Source organism: Melospiza georgiana, chromosome 2 (assembly GCF_028018845.1).
Source record: "Melospiza georgiana isolate bMelGeo1 chromosome 2, bMelGeo1.pri, whole genome shotgun sequence".
NCBI classification, from domain to species: domain Eukaryota; kingdom Metazoa; phylum Chordata; class Aves; order Passeriformes; family Passerellidae; genus Melospiza; species Melospiza georgiana.
Window position 1 is genome coordinate 102,307,376 of NC_080431.1, and position 23,473 is coordinate 102,330,848.

The window sequence follows — 23,473 nt, forward strand, 5'->3', positions numbered from 1 at the left end:
AACAGTTAAAACCACTACCCATTTCTACTGATTAGAAACTCCTAGTTCTCTCTTTGAATGCCACTTCCCACGAGCCTATCTGCTGTGCTAAGTGTTCTGCCCACACAGGTTTCTCCATGCAAAATGCCAGCTTCTTCATCTTCCTAGAAAAGATAAATACCTTCACCATAAACCTACATAAGAGTTTTTTGATGTGATAGAATCAGATCATTTTATTGTACCCATACTTGCATGAACTGGGTGTAACATGGGAAAAATCAAAATCTTTGCCTCAAGGAATTCCACCAAAACAGGGATTTAAATCAGGATTTGTACACAGGATATTCAAGGAGTTTAATTTCTGCAGAGCTCTGGATTTCCACAGGGCTGGAATCTCAAGTACTACTCTTTATCAAGAGCAGTTTTGCAGAACAAGTTTCCATCAGTGGGAGTCTACAAGATACAAACAATTGTGACTTACCCCCACATCTGTAAAGATAAAATATTCCTGGTAGCTAAAACCAGCATGGTCCTGCTTGCTGGCAGGTTACAATGGAACACTAAGTAACTTACTGAAATTGTGGAAACGTACTGAAAGAGAATGATGATTTTATAGCAGAATGTACAGCCTTGTTCTAGCTGTAAGCTGGCTTGGGGAAAATAGACTTCTTTTGAAACTTCTTAAATTTAAAAGATACTTCAAAAGATGTGACAAAGGAATTCCCTCTGACACCACATAACTTTCACCTTCCCTTTTTTAGGAGAAGTCTGATCTTCAAGGACAGCTAGGCCCTATCTCACTATACAAGCATTCTCACCAATACAGAAAAATCAAATGCTGTAGCTGACTGGAAAACACTAATTCAGAATAAAATTTACTTTTGGTGGGAGTTATTGCCTGCAATGTTAAGCTTTCAGTTACCAGTCATGACAATCATGAAAAAGAACTACCAAAAATCCTGAGGATATTAAAACCCCAAATATCTACACTGACAAAATTTCCATTTGCTAGTTGAGGAAAGAATGAGTTAAAAGAAATGGACTATTTCATCACATATATCTACAAGCAATACAATATTCTCAAGAAAAAGGAAAACGTTCCCTAACAGGCTTTGAAGTAAGAGCAGATGTGATTCCTTGGCAAGCCTGTGGCAGCTTGAAACCATGGTTCCATGGACATTTTTCCTTCCTCAGCTACAAAACCAACTTATGCAATTTCTGCTCCTCCCCCTTAGCTGCGTGCTCCAGCTCCCAGGTCCCTCATGCTACAATTGTCTAAGGGGCAACACAAAGAATCCTACAAAAAACAAACAACCCCCCCAAACAAACAAAACTTCAACACATTATATTTAGTTCTAGAACAGTTCAGTGCCCTGGAAACACCAGAGCAGGAGCAAATGTCTAGGAAGAAGAATTGCTTAGCCTGGCTTTGGCACCAAGAGGTGTTTACTGAAGCACAGCCCAACTGAAACCTATTGCTAAGAGCAGGAAATAGTCTCAGGTAAGAGAGTGCACTGCCTCAGACACAGTTGCAACAGGCTGTCTAAACAGACAGCAAGCAGATTCTGCACATCTGACACACTCCAATACCTTCTTTCACTGTAATCCAATTTTTCTACACAGCTTGAAGAGGACAGCTCTGTAGAAACAGGGCAAAACTACTTACCAAGACAGAAAATGGAGAAAAATTACCTTTGAAATAAAAATGAATAGAAACCAAGGAACTAAGATTAGAACTAAGGTGCTCCACTTTCAGGTTTGGTACTTAATGGTATGTGTCACTCTCAAGTTAATTAACCACATGCCTCACTGTAAATAATCTGTAAAATTAATCTAATACTTTAAAGAATTAATTATCTCTTATTATTTTGTTATTTGGGTTAAGCAACTGGCACAAAGTTATACAGCTAACTGGAGAATAAAGAAGCCGATTTTTATTTTAGAAATAAGATTAAAAACCAAGGATTGTTCTGTGGTCTCCAAAACAAACTGCCAAGGATCCTACACAGAAACAATAAAAGCCTTCATGCCCATGTTTACATTAGCACTAGGCTACACTGGTTACTGCCCAGCTAAACATCAAATCACCTTTATTTTCTTCTACTACTTTCCACAATAAAACCCCTAAAAAGGAGTATTTTTAGTCCAACCAGAAAACGCACTGAAACAATTAAACCTCATGAATATGAAACAATCACCGAGTCAATGGAATCTCAAGTGAAAGCCTGCTCTAGAATTTGGTTGCACTAAATGTGATTCACAATCAGGGATTTGTTGATGAAGACAAGAAAACTCAGAGGAGAGCCCTGTGCAGTCAGGGGTCTGCAGCACACCAGAGGCACCAAGGTGTCTGTGCCCTGGTGCCATCTGACACAATCAAACTGATAGCAAGTTGCTGAACGACAACTGCTAAGAAATTAGAACAGGATCAGGCACTGGCAGCTGCCTCTAGTAAGGATCAAGTCTACTTCAATAAGATTAAACACAGACCAGCTGACTCTGCACTCCCATCCCCCAAAACAACTCCAATCTGTCACTGATGGCAACAATGCTGACACCAGACAAAGACAACACTGCTGGAGTAAACAGAAGGATTACCTAAATCTATATATAACTATGTCTTCACATACATTTATGGCACAGTCTGAGGAGACTGAACAAGGAAATGTTAAAATTTAAAAGCACTACTTTAAAAGCAAACCAAAACACAGAAGAAACATGAGTTTCACAATAGTTTTTAATGTGTGCCCTGAATGGAAATTAAACACATGCTCTTGGAAGAACATGTTTCACAATGCACTAAGCTGCTAGACAGCTAAATAATACTGAGTTTGGTACTTGCAGGAAAAAAAGAAAGGAAATAGCCTGTGTCAGTCTTCTAGATCAAACTCACACATCTGAACTTCACACTGAAATTTCTTTCTTGACTCCAGACACACCACAATGCTGAATTCAAGTCTGGTTTATTGCTCGATATGAGAGAGCATCTTTATCAAAAACACTTGAAAAACATTTTGGAGAACAACCTGCAGCCATGTTTGTGGCTGATTTTCTGGGAGGAAGTATAGTCAAGGCTATGAATTGACCTTTCAGTGAACTGGCAGGTCCAAAATTCAGTATTACCACAGACATGCAGAATTAAATAACAAGGTCTAATCCAGAGAAAATTAATTTCAGGAAGTAAATACACATTTTCTCCATGCTGTTAGTAAACTATGTGTGCTGCCTGACCAAGCATTTGGAAAGATATATCTGGAAAAAGGGTCAAACTACAGGAGTTGGTGAAACATATTACAGTTTTTGGAAGGGTTGAAGAGTAACTTTGGAAATATAAGTTTACCTCTGACCTTCTGAATTTCTCATTGCTCACTTCAGCACTCTAGTAAATTAATGAAATATACTTGAATCCATGATGGTGACTCCTATGCCCAGTATTAAAAACACAACAAAAAACATTGGGGACATATGCCAGAAGAAACCTGCAGATGTGCATCCATTGTACCTTCCACAAAATGGGAATGTTTGACTTCAAAAGCAGTTCTAGGATTTGGTGCTGGAGCACAAACCTGAGCACTCTTCTTTAAGAGAGACAGCCGGCATCCCACTTGTCAGAAAGTTAAGTTGTACTTAGCACTTGGGAGCTTTCTGTCTCCTCTCTGTCACTTCAAGGGGATAATTCCTACATTAAGTATTTCAGTGACTTGATGAAGACTTTACACAAGCAGAGCCACCAGTCTAAAAGCCCCAGTCTGACAGCCTGCTCATGACTGAGGTCAGTACCTAATGCCAAGGGAAGGATGCAAAAGCAGAGAATGCAAATGTCTTCACATCCCCAGCATCAACTAGTGAGAAATGGAGAGATCAGAAAAATGCAGATGCTTCTCCAAAGCCAGCCAGCTGCTCTGCAATCTACCACCTCCACACCTCCTCCATCAGCATGTTGTACGTGATGCAATCTTCACAGTCTGGACACTTCTACATTTACCAGTGGCCAAAAATCCCAAGGAAATGACAACTGATGAATTTTAGAGTGATTCTGCCAACACTCTGTTCAGCAACCACATCACAAACTGCAGACCTTCTAGAAATCAAGGTATTCTGCAAGGCTCATACAAAGTGAGAACAGCAGCATTTGTTTCAGCATTTGAACAACCACAGAAAAACTGAGGCCCAGCACGCTCTTTGGAGACCTACATTCCTTTCTACAACTTCTGTGAACACAGAGCTGACTTTTAGAGCAACAATCACTACAGCAACTACAAATGAAATGAAACCCAGGAGATTCTTATCCAGCTAAATGTGAATGATAACACTCAATGGTGTAACACCCATGTTAATTATTTCAGTAAAAACATCCATTCAGTATTTAGCCTTCACTTTTTAACTTTATCTCCATGATTTCAGTGTACCAGAGCAGTGATCTGACAAATTCAGACATGTGTCCTTGAAATACTGTGGGAAATTTCAATAGTCACATAAACAGCTTTGGGTACTTTGGAGGTCAGCAACAATTGTAATAATTCTATCACTGATGAACAGCTGGATTGCTGGGTACTTCATAGGTTCCAGCACAAGTGTTTCTCAGTATGATGCTATACCAACCTTCTCTATTTTTCTGAGCAACAGGGAAGTGCTATCACCCCTGTGCTAAAGGTCTAAATACACAGGAAATGGACACAAATTCCTAGAGCATGAGGTGTTCTAGATTCTTTGGAATGAGCTTCACAGCAGATGACATCACATAGTGGCACAGGTGCTCACCCCTGTCACTGGAAAAGACAAGAAGGACAATGTTCCCTTGTATGCTCAGGGTTCAAGATGCATCATCCATTGGGTATAAATGACTAGCTTTTTTCTTCCTGGCAGGCATGTGGAAGACAAAGACTTGGGATATTTGTTTCTGAATTCTACCTACATTGAAAGCTTTTGTGGATCTAGTCACAACCGGCACACCCAAGGCTGTGATAGAAGTCTGTACAGGCCACCCAAGTCTGAGATGGGTGGCCTAACAAACTCTGCCTGCCTCTCTCACTTAATTTTTAGCATCCAAGGAAATGAGTTTTGAAAAGACCCAGGCACATGGAAGTCTCTGAACTGCCATGCCAGCACCCACCTTTCCCTAATGACAAAGGATGTGAACTCCATCTGGATGCTTCTGATAAAAGTGAGGCACAGTGAGAGATGCTGAAAAGCAAATGGTGCCTCTGAAGTCTTGGCACTAACAACACCCCACTAAAATTAGCCAGGGTAAATAACCTGTTTCCAAGCAAATCTGTCTGTACAGGGGATCTGCTTTATAACAGAGAGACCTAAAATGTGTCACACCCAAGGTATTTTGCTGCCATGCTCTGCTGCAGCTTCTGAGCAGATTTTGCACATCATGAGTGTAGAAAGAAGACATCATCATTACATCCATTTCTACCTTGCTCTCCGGCATTTGCTTTTCACTATTACTCCAGTGCTGGATACCCTGAAACTTTAAACATTCTTTCTAAAAAAAAGCTCCCCCAGTAGATACCAAAATAGCTTGTGTTAGAAAATACTTCATAATCCACAATGTCACTGGCCACTTACAAGGTTGAAAGTGTCACACTAAAGGCAGATGAATTCAGATTTATCAGCAGAGACACAGCTCTTCCCTAGGATCATTTAGAGATCCAGAAATGCTGCATGTGGCACCCAGATGGAACCAGTAATCAAGGAATTTTAGGGAAAAGGGAAAAGTGCATCAACTGTGAAAACAGACTGCCCAAGCTGAGTGATTAGCACAGAGATGCTTTTATGCCATTTTTCCCTAAAGCTGTGTCTGTCAGCATGGTCTCACCTGCTCTTTTCCACAGCAGCTGCAGCTGCTTTAACAGCCTTCCCTGCAAGGACAAAGAATGAAGAGGAGACTAGAGGAGCCACTCAGAGCAGCTGCAGATGCTAATGGAATAACCAAGCAGGCAAACCTGCCTTCAAAAAATTACCAGCACCAGTTCTGACTGTAAGCAGTCTGACTGTCTGCATCTTCCCACACCAAACTGTTCCCATATGAAGCAATCTTCTATAACAGAATTCTGAAAGGAACAAGACTGGGGAAAGATTCCTTGCTGCCCATGTGGCCTCAGCCCGGGGGCCCACCTGTGAGTTCTTTGCCAAAACTTTGCAGAGCCCAAGCGTGTCACAGCAGTACCTTCAATCCTTGGAAGCCTGATGGACACAAAACAGGCGCTGACACTCTGCATGATCTAAAACTGAATCACCACATCTATTTTCTTTGTAAAGAGAAAGTTCCAGTGGCTGATCCATCAGAGAAAGGTACTGACCAGGGATCCTTCTGTAACCAATTAACTACCAAAACCAGGTATCAAATAGATCTCAGATTGTGAGGAACAAAGCTGCTGAGAGGAGCAATGACCTGTCTCTCCTGTTTTTATTCATGTATGCTCAAGGCAAATCCAGTCAGAAGGAATTTTACTGCATTACTGATTTACCAGGGAAGCAACAGTACAAGATTACCAGACTTCTCTTACTGAGTTAAGAATAACTTAGGGATAAGAGCTTCCTGGGAGAAAGAGTTGCTTAAACTCTGTGTTTGTTCAGCAAAGGTGCTGTCAATGAGATGCATTTTGGTCACAGGGATGACATCTAAGTTAACTGTTAAGCAAAAAGTCTATAAAGAACACTTAGATCAGATTGTTCAGTATTCTAGCATTTGAGGCTTTTGCTTTCTTCCTGCTGAGGTCCTCAAAACCTCTTATAAAGATGAATAAGCTGAACTTCTCAACAAGCCCCCTAGTGTATGTACTGTCTCACTACAATAACAAGAACACATCAGGCAGACAAATAAAGGATGAAAACTTCAAACACAGGTTTCTGAGGTTTAATATGTATGCTCATATTAAGACAGCATTCTTCATATCCATCAAATTTAAGAGGAAGTAGAGATGTTCAACATCTTGGCATTCCTCTTAAAGCAACATCTACACTAAAGTCACACTGAATCACATGAGCTTCTTTTCCCACACTCCCAGCTATAAACCTGCTGTAACTCAAATAGCAGCACTCCACAGCATGCTTAGATAAACTAAGATCAGTACAGCCACTGGCAGACAGGGAACTGGCATTCCAGGTCCCAGGGAACTGGCATTCCATGTGCCAGCTCCACCCAGCTGTCCTGGTTGCACCCATGGGAGCTGGGTCCACAGAAGGCCCAGATGCCACCTAGGAGTTGAAGCCTGCAGCATTCCTTAGCAGAAAACAAGAAGCCTGGCCTTGCTCTGGTGTACTTTCAGGAGTTGCCAACACTGTCAAACAGACTCAGCCTGAGGCACATACACATAGGAAAGACTTTATATATAATTTCTAGGTACATGTATCAACTCCTCTGCAACTGTCCAGAGCACACACAGCTCAGTTTCCTCAGCAGTACCTTGAGCTTTCCAATGTCTCTCTTCCATTACTTCCAGCAGCAGCAAGCCATAGGTTTCACAGAACAAAGATACACATTATCTTAAGCTCAAATTCTGTCTTTACCATAGGATCCAAGGACATTTTCTTGACAATATTTTACAAATTAATATGCTTTGTATAAAGAGAACCTTGTCTGTCATGAAACATATCTAAAACTCTGCACAACTCTTGCTCTTCAGACTCTCTAATTTTGCAAGTAGAGATTAGTTTTCAATATTAAAGCAGTGAAAATTGGGGCACTTTTCCTTGTTTCTCTGGTAAGGGGCATTTTCTCAATTGTTGCCTTCTGGTAATGAATAACAGCCTCTGCTGGACACAGTGTGTGCACTTAAGATTCTGCTGCTACACAGCAAAAGGTTCAGTCATGAGGATCAGAGATGTGGTACAAGAGTAACTTTCACATTTCTTTTTCAGTTCACAAAACAACATGTTTCAAAAGCATCTCTCAAGCACCCACACATATTGCAGAGAGCACTTTTATTTCACAGGCATTTCTCAGAAACTTCAGCATCTCAGCCTCTACAGACTGTGGCTGAAGTTCATGCCAAACAAGCCTTTTTTGGTTTGTCAAAAAGTTTGTCAACAAGGGCTGTTAAAGGCAGGGAAGTTGAGCAGATATTTATAAATTCACCATCCATACTGCTTGGACAGTTTAGGGTAGTGAAGAAGAAAGAAAAAGAAACAGTGGGGAGTCTGTAGTTCCAAGAATTTGAGCTACAGTCTTATGATGAAAAAGGCAGATAAAAAGCAGGGAAAAGCAATTACCAAAAATGAAGGAAAGAAGGAAAACATGGTGGCAAAACCCCTGAATCAAAGTCTATTTTCCTAGAGGCATGCAAGCTTTAAACAAAACCAAAAGCTTCATGGATCTGGTACAATTCAAGCAAGTTACAAAACATGGAAAATTCCATTACTTCCTCTTCACAGAAGAGACAGTGGCAACTACCATCTTTCAGAGAAAAAAAAAACCTGAGAGGAAAAGTCTGCAGATTGCAGTTTTGAAACAAACATCTTCATTCACCATTTCCGTTCATTTCTAAAAAAAATATTTTCCATCTAGCATAAAAAGAATTTAAGTTCAGACATTATTTTTGGGAAAAGCTGGAGGCTATGTGTGGGCAATAGGAACAGAGGCTTTGATGGAAAAAACTAGCTAGAGCATTAACAAATGATAGACTATTATCCTTCGGTAATGAACTGACATGATGGTACTTTCCCTTGCTTTTCTTTGCTTTTAAATAAAGGATTCTGTCTGCGTCCTGTTAACTACTACAGAATGGTTCTCAATGTACTTGCAATGCTGTACTCACTCAATTTTAGCAGTGATTTTCTGTTATATGCAAAAGGAAACAGGGAAAAATTGTATAAGGACAAACTACAAGTTTCAAAGGCTAAATTTAAAAGTCTAATAAATACGTGCAATTAGACAATTTACAGAACTGTTAGGGCTGTGAATATTCCTTTCTTGATTTTTGCCCTTTTAATTCTTGCAAATGTAAAAAGGCAACTTACTGCATTCTATCCTTTACATCTAGGATGCCTGAAGAATCTGCTGCCATACCTAGGTCTGACAGGTATGGTAACCCAGCAGAACAACTTCATGCTTTTCAACTGCCAGAGGGAAAACTTAAATGCAACCATAAACATGCCCAAGAGGCAGAGTAGGTTTGGATCACCAGCTACAATGAAGAACCAGAACAACAGACTAGCCTGACAAGAAAACCCTCTAAAAAAGAGAATCACTATATAATTATGATTGCATATCAAGAAACAAATGTAGAGGAATTAAAACTATCTATAAAGGTCTTAACCAAATGCCATTTATCTAAAACATGAGATAAGTTGGTAGTGTATTAGTATGTCTGAGTTCATACAGCCTCAGCCAAAATTTACTCATAATTACTTCTCACCATTCCAGGAACATGCAATTGACTACAATACCTGATACAAATACAAAAACTAGTAAGAAATTGATGTGACTTCAAAGACAAAAAAAGAGATTGGTTTAAAAGAGGCTGGCTGTGAACTGCGTGATTGCAGAAGTGTTAAATAATGCAGCAAGTTTGCCAGTTTCAAAGCCCTTACTTTGCAAGTCAGCCAATCACTGCAAATGCCCACTGAGACAACAAAGCCAAAAATCCTACAGAGGTTAGAAATCCGCTTGTTCTTCAAGTTTGTGGCTGCTACAAAGAAATGAAATAAAACTTAAGCTTTCTTCTTTGGCTACTCTGACACAACATCTTTCATATCTGTAGAGCTTTTCTCTTTGCAATTAGCATTAAGGTTTGTATGCCACCATCTAGGCTCAAATGCCTTTCACAGAGCCACAGAATCGTTAAGGTTGGAAAAGACCTCCAAGACTGAATCACCTCATTCCCACCTACCTCAGGCCTATTTAAGTCTTTCACAGTTAAAATTTGCAAGATCTTATCCTCTGATGTCATTTATGTGATCATTTATGTCCAGTAGGCTCTAGATCAGGTGAAGAGACTGATATCAGGTAGGACTCCTTTTAATCTATTTGATTATCCTTCTACATGCCTAAGAGACATCTGTGGATCAGGTGTGAGAACCAGCTGTATCTCACATGAAAAATCAGGATTCACTACACGTGTCCAAAATAGATGCATTAATGCTGTGTAGTATTTCCTAACTTGGACAGGTAGAAAATCACCAAACTAATGGAGGTCGTACTTCACAGAGATGGGTATCCCCTTCCCTAAGAGCCAAATTCCCGTTCCTATTTGCCCCTTTTATGCTCTGCTCCCTTGTGACTCCCAGCTCATTAAGCTGCCCGTAAGTGCGTATCCATCTCTTGCAAACTCTGCCTTTAGAAGAAGAGCAAGCTGTGTGTGTCTTCTCTCAGACGAATGAATATCAAGGTGCAGGGGTCAGAGGCTGTGAATTCCACCCGGAGCCCCTTACTGATGCCAGAGGAAGAACACATGAGACGCAGCCTTCCCTTAATGTCCCATAACGACCGGCTTTTACTTTAACTGATTGTCAAGGTCCCTATTGGTATTCTACCGTGGCACACCCAAACAATCTCATTTGCTTTCAATGCTATGTGAAACTCTTGCCTCACCCTTACAAACGTCTCTCTCAGAAGTGGAGGTGTAAATTTCAGGCATTACTGAGGTTAATGCTACCCAAGTTTCTCTATAAATCTGCTCCTAAGGACATGCAGTTTGGGATTAAAAGGAAAAGCCATTAGAGAGAAAATGCTCAAGTAACTGAGGGTTTCTTTTGCAGATGCATTATCTCAATCTTCTCAAGCACCAATACAGAATGTCAACTGTTAAACGTTATGAAAGATATAACATGATATAGCATCATTATGGATCACAGCTTAATGAACCTCTAAATTTAATTTTGTTCATAAACAGCAATCAGGAAAATTAATAAAACTACCTCTTAAAGTCAAGTACTACTGCCTTCAACATGGTCTCCATACCAGCTCATTTCCAAACCATTAGAGAAACAATGATTTTCCCCTCCTCCTGCTGCTTATGTTTCTTCTTTTGAGAAACTTTAACAGAATAAAACATTTCTTCTATTTTCATTTTCCCTCACCATAGAAGAAAAGATGCACCACAAACAAGATAATACTGTGTTTTCAATTACTCACAAAATTAGCATTTAGAAAGCACCATTCACCCTAGATTTCTATGTCACTTTTAAATTTAATGTAAGTCAAGTACTTGTTTACTCTTTTCTGCTCTGAGGAATTATGATGCTTACTCAGCACTATCCTCACTTTATCAGGGAAGCTACAGTAGTGAAAGACCAGAGCCTGCTTGAACTTGCATGAAGACCTGCAGCAGTGCCACTGAAGCACATGGAGCTGCACTCATCCAGAACTAGGTTACTACACAGCACAGAGCAGAGACCAAATCATTCCAAAAGGCTCTGAGTACTGCTGTGGTGAAAGGAACAAAAGTAAAATCTGTATTCTGAGTCACAAACTTCTTCCCAATTCACCTGCTCATCATAAAGAACAAATCATATTTTTAGCAAGCACAGCCAGTGAGGGGTCAGGAAGAGACTAAATAGCTACACCAAGGTCATACAGGAGAACATCTCTAAGCCCTGATTTCCCAGTTTTCAGGATAACACCTTTAATCACTCACATACCTTTAAATACCACTAATCATACTGGTAAAAAAAAATCCAAAGAAAATGTTCTGCATTCCCAGAAGTAGCCCAGTGTCTTAAAGCACCATGTATCTCATCAAAGGAACATTTCAACAGAGAACACCATGCTGATTCTGCAAAAGCACAATGAGAAAGGGATTCATATCAGGCACTACCACAGAATTCCTTAACTCACTTTGCTAACTAGATCAACTGTGCATCACATTGATGAGAAGTGTAAAGTTAAGCTGAGTTATCAGCTCACCCTCTGATACCTGCTGATCAAAGAACTTAAAATACTTTTTATTTCCCTTTCAATCATTGCCTTTATTATACATTTTAGAAAGTTTTCTCTTTCAGAGAAGCAGAAAAAGCTCTAATAAACATTCATTACACATTTTCTACTGGAGTCATGTGAGAAAAGTTATTTTTATTATTCTGCTTTCTTAAAACAGATAATTTTTTCTGCAACATCTGCATATGAGTAAAGTATCAATAAAGTACAGAATAATCCTTTATTCTTTTAAGGATTTCACAGAAACAAAGATGACCAATACCTCTGAGGATCAAGACCTGAGAAAAATCTTAAGACTTACATTCCCTACCAAAGGACTTGGGTCCAGATCAAGATGCTCAACAAAGAGAAACTTGTGGTATAGTACAGAATGAAGAGGATGCAGGGGGAGGAGAAAAGGGTAATGAAATTTTACTGCCAGGTTAGCCAAAAAATAACAAACAAAATGGCTGCTCCATGTTATAAAATACATTGAGGGTTACTCTAGGGTTCAGTGATGTATTCAAGCACTTCCTGTGGGTTCCCCCCTCAGACATACAGCACATTAACTAGATTCACATAAACATTCTGGAGCTTTTTTCCTCAGCACTAAAGATAAATTACTGTCTTCTGGACAAAAATATTATTTTCCTCTTTGCAGTCATAATTTTTTTTCTCTCTCACCAAAAACTTCCAAACATTTTCTGACACTTACTTCTAATGAGTGGTACTTAAGTGTACCCATCAGTTCTGCCTATTTCAGTCAGCTGACTTCCTCACTTGCAGTGCCTGTTTCTGTGAATTCTTACACAACCTGTAAATGTTGAAGCCACCCAGCACTCAATGTTATGGCCACCAAACACCACAAAACACATATTGCAGTGAGATGCCACAGCTTGTCTGCCGTATCCCGGTTCCTGCCCCAGGTCTGCCAAACACCTCTCCCTCCCCCTCCCCTGCCCCCTGCTGAGTGCTGTCTGTCAGTCCTGGCATTCCAGAGTGATTGACAGAGTTCAAAAGATGCCTTTCAGCCCTGGGGGACATTGGACCATCCAGGCGTCATTTGTCCTCTGAGACTTCCCCCCATACCTGGTTGGTGGGATCCCTACCCCTTCCCTCTCCCCGGGGTTAAAAGGAACAACAACCACGTGGTTCGGGATGTTCTGTTACAGCTGTTATGGGATTCAGAGGCCTGTGGGCCAGGAATAAAGCTCTGGATCGAAACCCTCCAGCAGAACCCGACTCCTTTCCTTCACCTCACCTTAAAGCTTCTCCACCAGAGGTAAACCTGAGCTCCTGCATGCCTGGACTTGTCCCAAGCACCCAGCTGCAGCATCCAGCCAGCCAAAGGTGTCTCTGGGGTGAAACCACCACAGCTGCCCCCTTGGTCAAGCAGCAAAAGCCAGACAAGCCTAGGCACGTCCCATCTGTTTATATGGGTAATAATTCCAATAAACACAGAACAAGCACGGACTTACGCAGCTCTTCCCGGTGCCTCTCTGTCTCTGCAAAAAACTGACGAAGCTCCTCTGTGATCTCCATGTTACTCAAGTCATATTCTATCTCTCCTTCAGACTCAGAGTCTTCCTCCATTTCAGAGTCCATTTCAGTATCCTCTTCCATTTCGGAGTCCTCATCGGCATCCTCCCTCTCCTGGTAGGCACCTGTGTACTGCTGAGCTCCCCCATGACACGGAGCTCTGACATCTGGTCTGTAGCTGGAAGAATAGTGTTGGATATGTGGGAGGTCATTCCCGTGCCAATCTGAGTAGTGGCTGCCCGGAGAGGCTGCAGCAGGATGCCAGGGATGCCATGGCAGGCAGTACAAGGACTCCATGGCTCTCCTGTAGGCTTTCTGGTGCCTGTGCATCCAGCGCATGGCTGAGTCATAGTGCCTCCAGTACCTGGCGTACACCTTGTGAGAGTACCACGGCTCCGTGTCCTCCTGCGGCCAGAGCACACAGGGAGAGGGAAAGAACACAGACAATCAAACACACACCACAGCAATCATGCTTCCCCCCAAAAAGAAGGTATAAGAGAGAGAGAAATGAGGGGAGCAACTAAATGCAAGCACAATGCTGCCTTTTAATCTTTAGTCATCCTTTAGCTATGATAGAACACAGAGGTTTGAAAAACAACGTGTGTGAGCACAGTGCACTTGCACCACACCTCATTACTCCTACAAGAGACTCCTTTGGCATCAACTATCACTGAAGAACTGGAAACAGAGAAGTTGTAGTGTCCAGAAGGTATTTTCCAAGTGCTCATGCTACTACAGTAAGAAACAGTCTTTTTTAGGAAATATGCCATGTGGATATAGTCCACAATTCCTTAGACACTCACATGAGTTTTAAGAATTGAGTAATTCCAAGGTGTAGATATTACATCCTATACTTAATTTCCAACTCCACAGACAGAAAACACAAGAGATTAAGATTCCTCTGCATTAAACAAATGCATTCATTTTAACAGTAACATATTTCCTCCAGTAATGTATTTCCTCCGTCTTCCTGCCAAAGTTTCTCAGAAAAGGTCAAACAGCAATTCAGATAATTCGTATTTCCACCGTGGCCACAATCAAAAACGAGACTGTATTTAGCCAAATGCAAGCTGCCAGTAAATCTCCCTTTTGTATCCATCACCAACCAAAACATGAAAAGAGGCAATAAAGTGCCACTGATAAAGTACAGAGAAAAACAGTTCTCTACAAAGAAACATAGTGTAACACACCTTCTCCTGTCTTCCAGCTAATCTTAGTTTTTCTTGAAGAAGTTTCATGCTGTTCAGATTTCACCAGCAACTACAAAGCCCCACAGTCCCTATAGCCTTAAGCTCCCTTCATACAAGTCACTTCATCTCCCACCTCATCCTGCCCTCAAAAAGCAGAATAGAGGATCTTAAAAAAACAAAGCTATAAACTACAGTAGAGCCTAGATCAAGTAAACTAAAAAGCAAATATTTTCTCCCTTTCCCTCATGTCTTAACTTCCATAGAAAATACTTTACTGGAGTAAAACAGAATGCCTCTACTTTAAATAGGAAAATTTTAATTAAGCCATGTTCTGGCAAACACTCAAAACTATGGCAAAACTAGCTGATGTTTTCAGAGATGAATGTGACATTTACAGTCCTTTATTAAGGTGGTTTCTTCTCCTTTTGTTTTTCCTTTTAAAGACATACAGGACAAAAACCTTTAAGTCTGTTTTCTTGATCTACCCTGGCATCATTTGGTCCCTTTAAAAAATGATTCTGTGGTGAAAAGAAATCCCAAGGCAAAACCAGAAAACTCAAACCTAAAAAATACTTTCCATTTAACATTATCCAGAGAGGTTCACTTAGTTTACTTACACTTGTTTTCACTTTCTGGTTCTAAGACAATAAAGCAAATGCTAGTGAGTTTGGAATAAAAATTGCAACTCTCATGCTGCCGTTTTTTCTGGAAAATTTAGCCTATTATTCCATAAGAGATCAATGCTCAATCTTTTTTAGGTCATTCCTAAGTGCTCTCAGAAACAAAATATCTTCAGCTAACAGAGTACATGAAGAAAACCTCCACAAATTTGCATTCCTTAAGGTATTCCTGATCAAAAACTGCACCCTGTTTGTGAAGGGCTGTGTACCTCAGCTATGTGATTTAAAAGTGCAGTCAACTTATCTTTCCTGAAAAGAAAGAATTAATGGAGATGAAACTTCACTGCTATTCTCCTCTTGGTCTAACACTGCACTGCTCCAAGACCATGCATTTGGAGCTCCCAAAATGCAGCATTCCCAGGATGAGTGGGTGGAAGGAAAGCATCTGCCTTCCATATGGAATTTCTTCATCCTTAATCATCCAACTACCTAACAGCTAGGATGAACAATGCTTTATTTACTGTTTCCCTTTGCTTAAGAATGTCATACTGACTCCTCATCCTTCAGCAGACAGATGAGAATGTCCTATTATCAAACTTGATACATTAACAAGTTACTTTTAAAACATTTCGCTTATTTTTTTCCTTAAATATTAAAATACTTTAAAATCCAGTTTTGAAAGACCATGATGCTTGACAAAAGCAGGTATCTCCTACATTCTATATATCTGCAAAAAAGACAATATATTCTTTTAAAGCTCAAAAATTATCTCCAGTTCTTATAAAATGTTTCTAAAAAGGAACTTGATGACTTTACTGAAAGCTCTGGAATCAAGCTGGTTGATTTGTCTGGCTGACTAGCTCCAGTTGTTAATTTAGGGGAAAGGAAGACAAAAAGCCAGTTCATACAGATGGAACTGTGATGCTGGTGCTTGTCCAACTACTTTTTGTGAGGGTTGTTTTGTTGAAAGCGACCCTTGAAAACCTCCTTACATTTGAATTTTAAAAATACATCTGTTAAAAAAGAAATTACAGAAATGTTTTACATTTGGGTGGAAATGGAAAGGAACACTTTTAGTCTCACTTAATTCTGTGTCTGTGCTTTTTCAGCTGTGGAATAAATGGAAATAAGAGATTTCCTCAAGGAAACAAAAGCTATAAATCCAAGGCAAATGATCAGAGTCCTCTGTTATTCTCCTGTTATTTCTCTGGAGTCTTCCCAGGAGTAGACAAATCACTCATTGTTGTAATCTGAATTCTATTTTCAAAGCAATTTAGTGACTTTTACATCTAATTTTTACATGTCTGCACTCACAGTTCAATGAAAGTGTTTATATGCATGTTATATATAAAATGTGACTAAGCTATTCCATAGAAACCTGTGAAGACCTCTTACCATCTCTTGTGGAGTTTGTTCAGGTGATGATCAAGGTGAACTAGAAAAGAAAAGAGTAGCTTTTTAATTCATAAAAATATATGTATTAAGGTGGTCACAGGCACTGAATAGATTTTTGTTATATTTGAGCACTATGACCTATAGCTGTTAAGTATCCCATCCCTGCTGGGGCAAGTTGAAGTCTTACTGATAGATCTTGATTAGCAGCAATAAAAATCCCATTCCTTAAAATTCTCCCCTACAGTGAGAAAGTTAAAATAGAGCCTTCTACAAAATGCAGCCTGAAATGCTGGAACTGAACATTTCTCCCCTTGCTCTTCTCTTTTTTCCTGCTTCCTCAAACCTTTATTCTCCAAATTAATGCCTAACAAAAACCATCAACTTAAAGGAAACAAATTGTTTTCACTTTTTAGCTGTGTCTGCACAGGAACTTGCATAAAAAAAAGCAATTGCCATAAAATGATTAAACCCATCCTGATTCCACTCATGCAGTGAGGTTTCTGTTTAACCTGTGGTGGACTTTAAACCACATACTGTCTTTTCTTTCTCTTTGCCTCTCTTTTTTTTTTTCCCTCCATCCAGCATCTGATCCTGCCTCTCATGAAGAAAACACAGGTCAGTTCAAGTTGCAACCACAATTTTTAAATGTGAGGAAAAGGCATAAGGAAGAGGGGCAACCAGATAGGAAAAAAAAATAAAAGAAAAAAATTGTTGTGAGGGTAGAAAGGGAGAACAAGAGCTCTATAACCACCAGGCAGGATGTATAATCACCAACATATCCAGGGTGGTTTACCAGTACGTATCACTGAGAAATATTCTCAGTCTCCTCTTATCTGACAATTATTTTATTACACTAATAGGTTAGCTGCTTCATTCACATATTTCTCCTGACATTCTCACCCTCAGCCTGAACTTTATTTACCAGTACGTATCACTGAGAAATATTCTCAGTCTCCTCTTATCTGACAATTATTTTATTACACTAATAGGTTAGCTGCTTCATTCACATATTTCTCCTGACATTCTCACCCTCAGCCTGAACTTTATTTAACAGCCAGTGAAAGGTAACAGAAATAAGAGTACACTAAACTACCTATTGCTACTCTTAAGATATGGTCAAATGCTGTTCCCAGAAACACTGGAATATAGCCAAGACAGCACTTAAAACCGCTGTAGATTCATACCAGGATAAAGCCAGGGTTTTCCAAAATGCAGATGAACACAGTACAGTTGTGTTCTGCCTCATATTTAACAATACTCATTAAAGTGCAACTTTTTGTCACTTAAGACAAGCCGTACTGCATGAAAGGAGAATGGAATGGCCAAACAAAATGCAAATCATGCAGCAACTACAACAGCAAATGATGGTCCTTTTGGATGTGTCCAAAGGCCACACTAAGCTCAAAGCCATAAACCCCTGGTAACACCATAACCCCATGTCTGCAAGAAGCTCTACACACAGGAGCAGTCCCACTGCAGTTGATGGAAACACTCATGCCAGCAAAGGCTGCAGGTTCAGGCATAATGCAACTAAAGCAGGCTGGATTCTCTCCTGCCTGCTTGGAGGAAGAAGGAAACCCAGCTCTGAGATCACTGCAAAACACTGCAGTGACCTAGCACCCAAAACTCATGCACAGATAGAAGATTGCTGTGCCATCCCTCTTTGTGCATTTCAAATGTCTCATTTATAACCACTGCCTTCTTCAGAACTTTCATCTCCACTCTCATGATGTACACATAAACTTTTTGTCTCTTCCCCATATATATCTTTCCCAGATACATCTGGATACTGTCAAGGTTGCCATAAAGTCTTTTTCTCATACTTAAAAACCTAAGCTCATGATATCCAATTCTTTCATTTTCTACTACAGAAAAGTAGGTTTGTTTAATTTTCATGTTCACTCTAATTCCTACATGACAAAAATGTCTTTTAAACAGTTTCAGAATAAACAGAAATCAGGATTGATCTCAATGTAAATAATTTTTAAAGCAGTAATTGGTAAAGTCTAATACTTTATTATTAACACAAATTATGTACCTATGTTTCTGAAAGGGAAGGAGGGGAAAAACCCTGGCAAAACCATCCAACTATATTAGTTTACCAAATATGAAAAACCTGTTTTGCCAAACATAGAAACATTAATTATTTTCATAAATTATTTATGAAACATTAGACTACAAATATAAAGCAGAACACAAAAATGCTGCAAGCAAGGAAACGAAATTAAAAAGTGAGTTTGTTTTATTTTCAGTTGAATTTCTCTTCCAAAACAAACTACATCAAATTTGAAACATGACAAGCAGCAGAAAAATAAATGTAATAGTTCTACTTCTATAATTTATACTTCAAAAAATGAAATATGTAGCCACTGAATATATGAAACTCATGACCAAATGTACAATTTAAAATGGGAAAGAGATTTGTTTGCTTATACTGATCATTAATGATGGACATTTTTTCTGGTTTCTTGTCTCAGTTTTAAAATATTCCTCTACTGATAATGAAACAGGGATGTACTCCCTTTCATCAAAACATATCTGTCCCCCTTACCAGCTTGAGGCAGGTGAGCATTAGAAAAATAAATAAATCCCATCAAAGCAGTGACAGCATTTAACTCCCTTGGAGTCAACAGAAATGGAGACAATGTCTGTAATACCTTAAACTCAAATTCAATGCACTGGGGTTTATAACTTGGTTTATAAAGCCCACTCTGGGACCACTGTGGGACTAGTGGTGTGTTGGATACAGTGTGGCCACATAAAGGAAACAGGGACAACTCCCAAGCCCAGTGCAGACCAGTGAGGGTTCCACTATTCACAATATCCATCGACACAAGATTAACTAACCTATTGCATGATACTATGGTAAAAACACAGTATGTTATAAAAGGAAGGTGGAATTTCAATAAATTCAGCAGGTTTCAACAAAACACATTTTTACAAAACTTTCATGAAAAAGCCAACTACATTTGAATTGGAAATGACCCTAACAACAGAGAGCTGACCAGCCCCTCTGCCCACTGCTGCTTTTGTCCCTGCTGTGAAAACTGTCTTCAGTCAGGCCAGAGCTGCCCTAACTCAGGATTGTTTCTGGCAATGGTTAGTAGGAGTTACTCAGTAAAATGTGACGCTAACATAAAGGAATTACTTTTCCAGGTACATTTCTCCTGATTTCAGCAAGTGGTAGTTCAGAAACTTTTACTTTTTTATCCCAAAACTGGTTTTGGCATTTAAAGCCAAAACCCCCATGAGTAACAGGTGTTTCCAATGAATCCCCTGGCAGTAAACTTCACCATTTAAGGGATCAAACATAATTTTGTGCTGTGTATTTTGAACTCACTTTAGTACATACTAGCTAAAAAAATGTGAACATAACAACATCAATAGCGTGCATCCTCCCATGAACATTATTTCATTTTATATTTCTGATGCAGAATTACCACCAGAAGAGGGAAATGTCTGAAAAGTGGTCTGACATTCTGTGCTTCAGATTAACGCTGCGCATTGCTGTGACGTTAACTTTAATACCAAAGTGCCCTAGTTACAGTCACGAAGAAACACAAGCCTGTGATTGCTGGGACAGCTGGCAGCAAAAGTTATTTCTCTTCCAGAGAAGGGGTAAAAATTCCCAACACTTTATCCTGCGTTCTGGTTTGCCAATGGCTGTAAATACAAGACTTGTCCAGAACTTAGGATACAGTTACAGCCCCTTCTCATCCCCTTCTCATCCCAACAGGAATGCTATGAACACCCACCTATCACTATGATGTTCACATCAATGTCCTTAAAACAACAGCAGCAACTCCTGTGAATGGAAGGGAAACAAATCAGCATAAAGCAAAATAATGTCCTCAAACTTTAGCATATGTATTACAGATCTTTTGCCCCTATCAGAAGTTGAGGCAGTGTAATCCACTATGGGTCCCCAAAAGAGGGTCTTTATTCTCTGAGCTTCAGGACATAAACCCAAAAGCTATTTTGGCCAAAAATCAGAGGGAAGAAATAAATTGTGAAAGCTGTACAATTATCAGTAGCCCAGTTAGCTTAAGTTTTATATCTACATCTGGTCAATTAAGTCATAAACAAGGAACAGGATGGCACTTCTCCAGTGCGGCTTTTGAAGTAAGTAATTTCCTGGTCTCACAGACCTCGTGCCCAGACTCCGGTAAGTGACTGAAAGGCTGGAGCAGCGCTGAGCAGCTCCGGCCCGTGCTAGCAGGGCACACAATTACACCAAGGGCTGCCAGGAGCACCGGCCCTGTGCCCCGGCTGCCCCAGCGCACGGAGCGCCGCTCTGCCCGAGCTCGCTCATCGCCGCCTCAGGCCCCGGGCCGATAAACTGCACACGAACGCCAAAGCCCCGCGCCCGTACGGTACCACAACCACCGCCTGGGGCCACAATCCCCGGCCTTGGCCCCTCCAGGCGCCCGGGCTCCCACATCGCCTTCCTGAGCCCTTCGTTTTCCCGCTTCCGCCGCCGTTTCGCCCCGGCTGCCACGGCCCTCAGCCCGGTCCCCTTCCCGGGCGGGAGGCCGCAGCCTGCGCGGGGGCACCGCCTTCCCCGCAACCCACCCGGGCAGCGCGGGGCTCCGGCGGGCACGGAGAGCCGGGCACGGTCTCCTCCAGCGCTCCCTCGCTCCGTTCCGGCGGGGCCCAGCGCGGCTTCCCCCGCCGCTTCCGCCGGCGCTCCCGGGCCCGCGGCGCCATCTCGTGGTGCTGTGGGGAGGCGCGGCCGGGGCCCCGCTCCCCACAGCCGCCCCTGGAGCTGCCGGCCCACAGAATTACACGATCAGTTGGTTTGGGAAACATCTGCGACATCATCCAGTTCAACCTATGACCGAAAAACTAAACCATGGCACTGAGTGCCACGTCCAGTCTTTCCTTAGCCACCTCCCTGGGCAGTATATTCCAATGTCTAATCCCCCTTTTGTGAAAAACTTTGTCTTAATGTCCAATCTAAATCTCTGCTGGCACAGCTTAACATTATTTCTTCTCGTCCTGTCACTTGCAATCCCGGAAGAGAGACCAAGAAGAGACCTCACCATAGTCTCGTTTCAGGGACTTGTAGTGAGTGGTAAGGTCACCCCTGAGCCTCCTTTTCTCCAGGCTAAACAGGAGAAAACAGGCTAAACACCCCCACTAAACACCCCCAGCTCCCCCAGCTGCTCCTCACAGGCCTTGTGCTCCAGACCCTTCACCAGCTTCATTTCCCTTCTCTAGCAAGTTCTGAGTTCCTGCTGTCCCACCTGACCCCTGGTCACCATCTCCAGTTCCAGAGCACACACACAGTGCTCACCAAGCTGACACGTTACTCAAAATATGTGTGCGCTATAGTGGTGATGCTGTGGCCCTGCCATACTTTATCCTCTGGTTATTATATTTTCCATAGTTAATATCTAATTTTCTGTTCAGCATTGAGCCAGTATTTTCATGGGACTGTGAATGAGCAGTCCCTTAGGGACCTGTCACAGCTGGCAGAGCAGGGACTGCATTTTCCCCTGTGGAGCATTTTACACTCTCTGTATTAAATTTGCCAGCTATTACCTGGTGCCATAATGTTAGCGTGTGTTTCTTCATGGTCAATAAACCACTGAGTTGTACCATTCTGAACAGCCCAGGATCCTCAGCATACTGTGCCGCCCCATTGTCTGTGCCTTTCACTGGGCACCTCATGGATGGGCTGTAACATGCAAGTATGGCTCATGCTCCTGATCCCAGCAAGAAGGGCTCCCCTAGGGCTTCTCTCCACTAAGGCTACTTCTCTTCTGTAATTTCCTTGCTTTAAATTAATACTTTCAGCACAAGATTATTCCCGTTTTTCAGCTCTCCTGGTGTGCTTACTGCTCTAGCTGCTTGCCTGCTGAAAATTTCAACAATCATATTGAGACAACTTCTCTTTGTTACCTGTTTTAATTAAAAATGCCCATTGTGAAATGAAATTTCATATTGAGTTTCACTCATATAGCAGATTTCTACATTTATTTCCCATATATCTACTAAAGTTAGTTTTAAAAATAATTGTTACTAATCTGCCTGATAAGGGTATCACATTTAGTACTTCACAAGATCTTCTTTAAAAGTAGTAAAAATGGTAGGATGTAAATATATTTTCAGCATATTCAGAGCACTAAGTCACTGCTTCTGAAATTCTAGTGGCTTCTCCATCATCTGTGTATTTTTTTTTCTTCCAGCTACTGTGTCACTGTATAGTTTCCTATGGAAGTCAGGCATCTGTGCAGAACTGAGAAGTCTAGATACTGCAGTGGATTTTAATTGTGGTCCCATTCAGCCCCTGCATCCCAAGTATTTTGTGATTTCCCTGTGTATGGCCAAAAAACTCAGAGAGAGCCTTTCTCCAAGAAAGAAGTGCTTTATACAATTACCAGCCTGTTTTGTCTGATGGGCACCCAGTGCACTCAGAGGCTCTTCCAGCTTTTCTTGCTCTGATCTGTGTATTCCTAGAGGCAGATCTGGGTTGCTTTGTGCTCACACATTGGTATCTGCTTTTACACTGACGGCAGAAGGATGTGGACAGCAGCACACCAAGGTTATCTTGGAGAGTCAGTAGGTGAAAAAAGGAATCAGACAAATCATAAGTGGAGAATCTATTAGTCAGTCATCAGGACGCACTTCTGACTTAAGAAGTCCTGGTGCACTAAGAAAGAGCTGTTCTATGCTTGCCCTGTTCATTCCTGAGGACACTGACATGGGCCACTCTCAGAAAAAGTGGTGATGGACTTTGCAGATCTTTAGTTGGAGTAAATTATATTGATTACAGTGATTATGTTACACATATATTAAAATCAAGGCAAGCTTTATTGCTGAACTTCTGCACTTTGTATGGGAGAAAGGCATCAGGGCAATGTGCAGAAAGATATGGCATATGT

At 41.0% G+C, this 23,473-nt stretch overlaps 1 protein-coding gene across 1 annotated transcript in view; it reads right to left on the reverse strand.

The window, feature by feature from the left end:
- Nucleotides 1-21,247, reverse strand: part of GEMIN8 (gem nuclear organelle associated protein 8) — a 35,533-nt gene extending 14,286 nt beyond the window's left edge. Inside the window, exons 1-4 of the mRNA XM_058045397.1 lie at nucleotides 21,159-21,247; nucleotides 20,342-20,391; nucleotides 16,587-16,626; nucleotides 13,321-13,786 (exon numbers count right to left, since the gene is read on the reverse strand). Of these exons, the coding sequence (XP_057901380.1) occupies nucleotides 13,321-13,786; nucleotides 16,587-16,589 (469 nt within the window). The 5' untranslated portion in view covers nucleotides 16,590-16,626; nucleotides 20,342-20,391; nucleotides 21,159-21,247. The remainder of the gene's footprint in view (nucleotides 1-13,320; nucleotides 13,787-16,586; nucleotides 16,627-20,341; nucleotides 20,392-21,158) is intronic.
- Nucleotides 21,248-23,473: the final 2,226 nt, after the last annotated feature.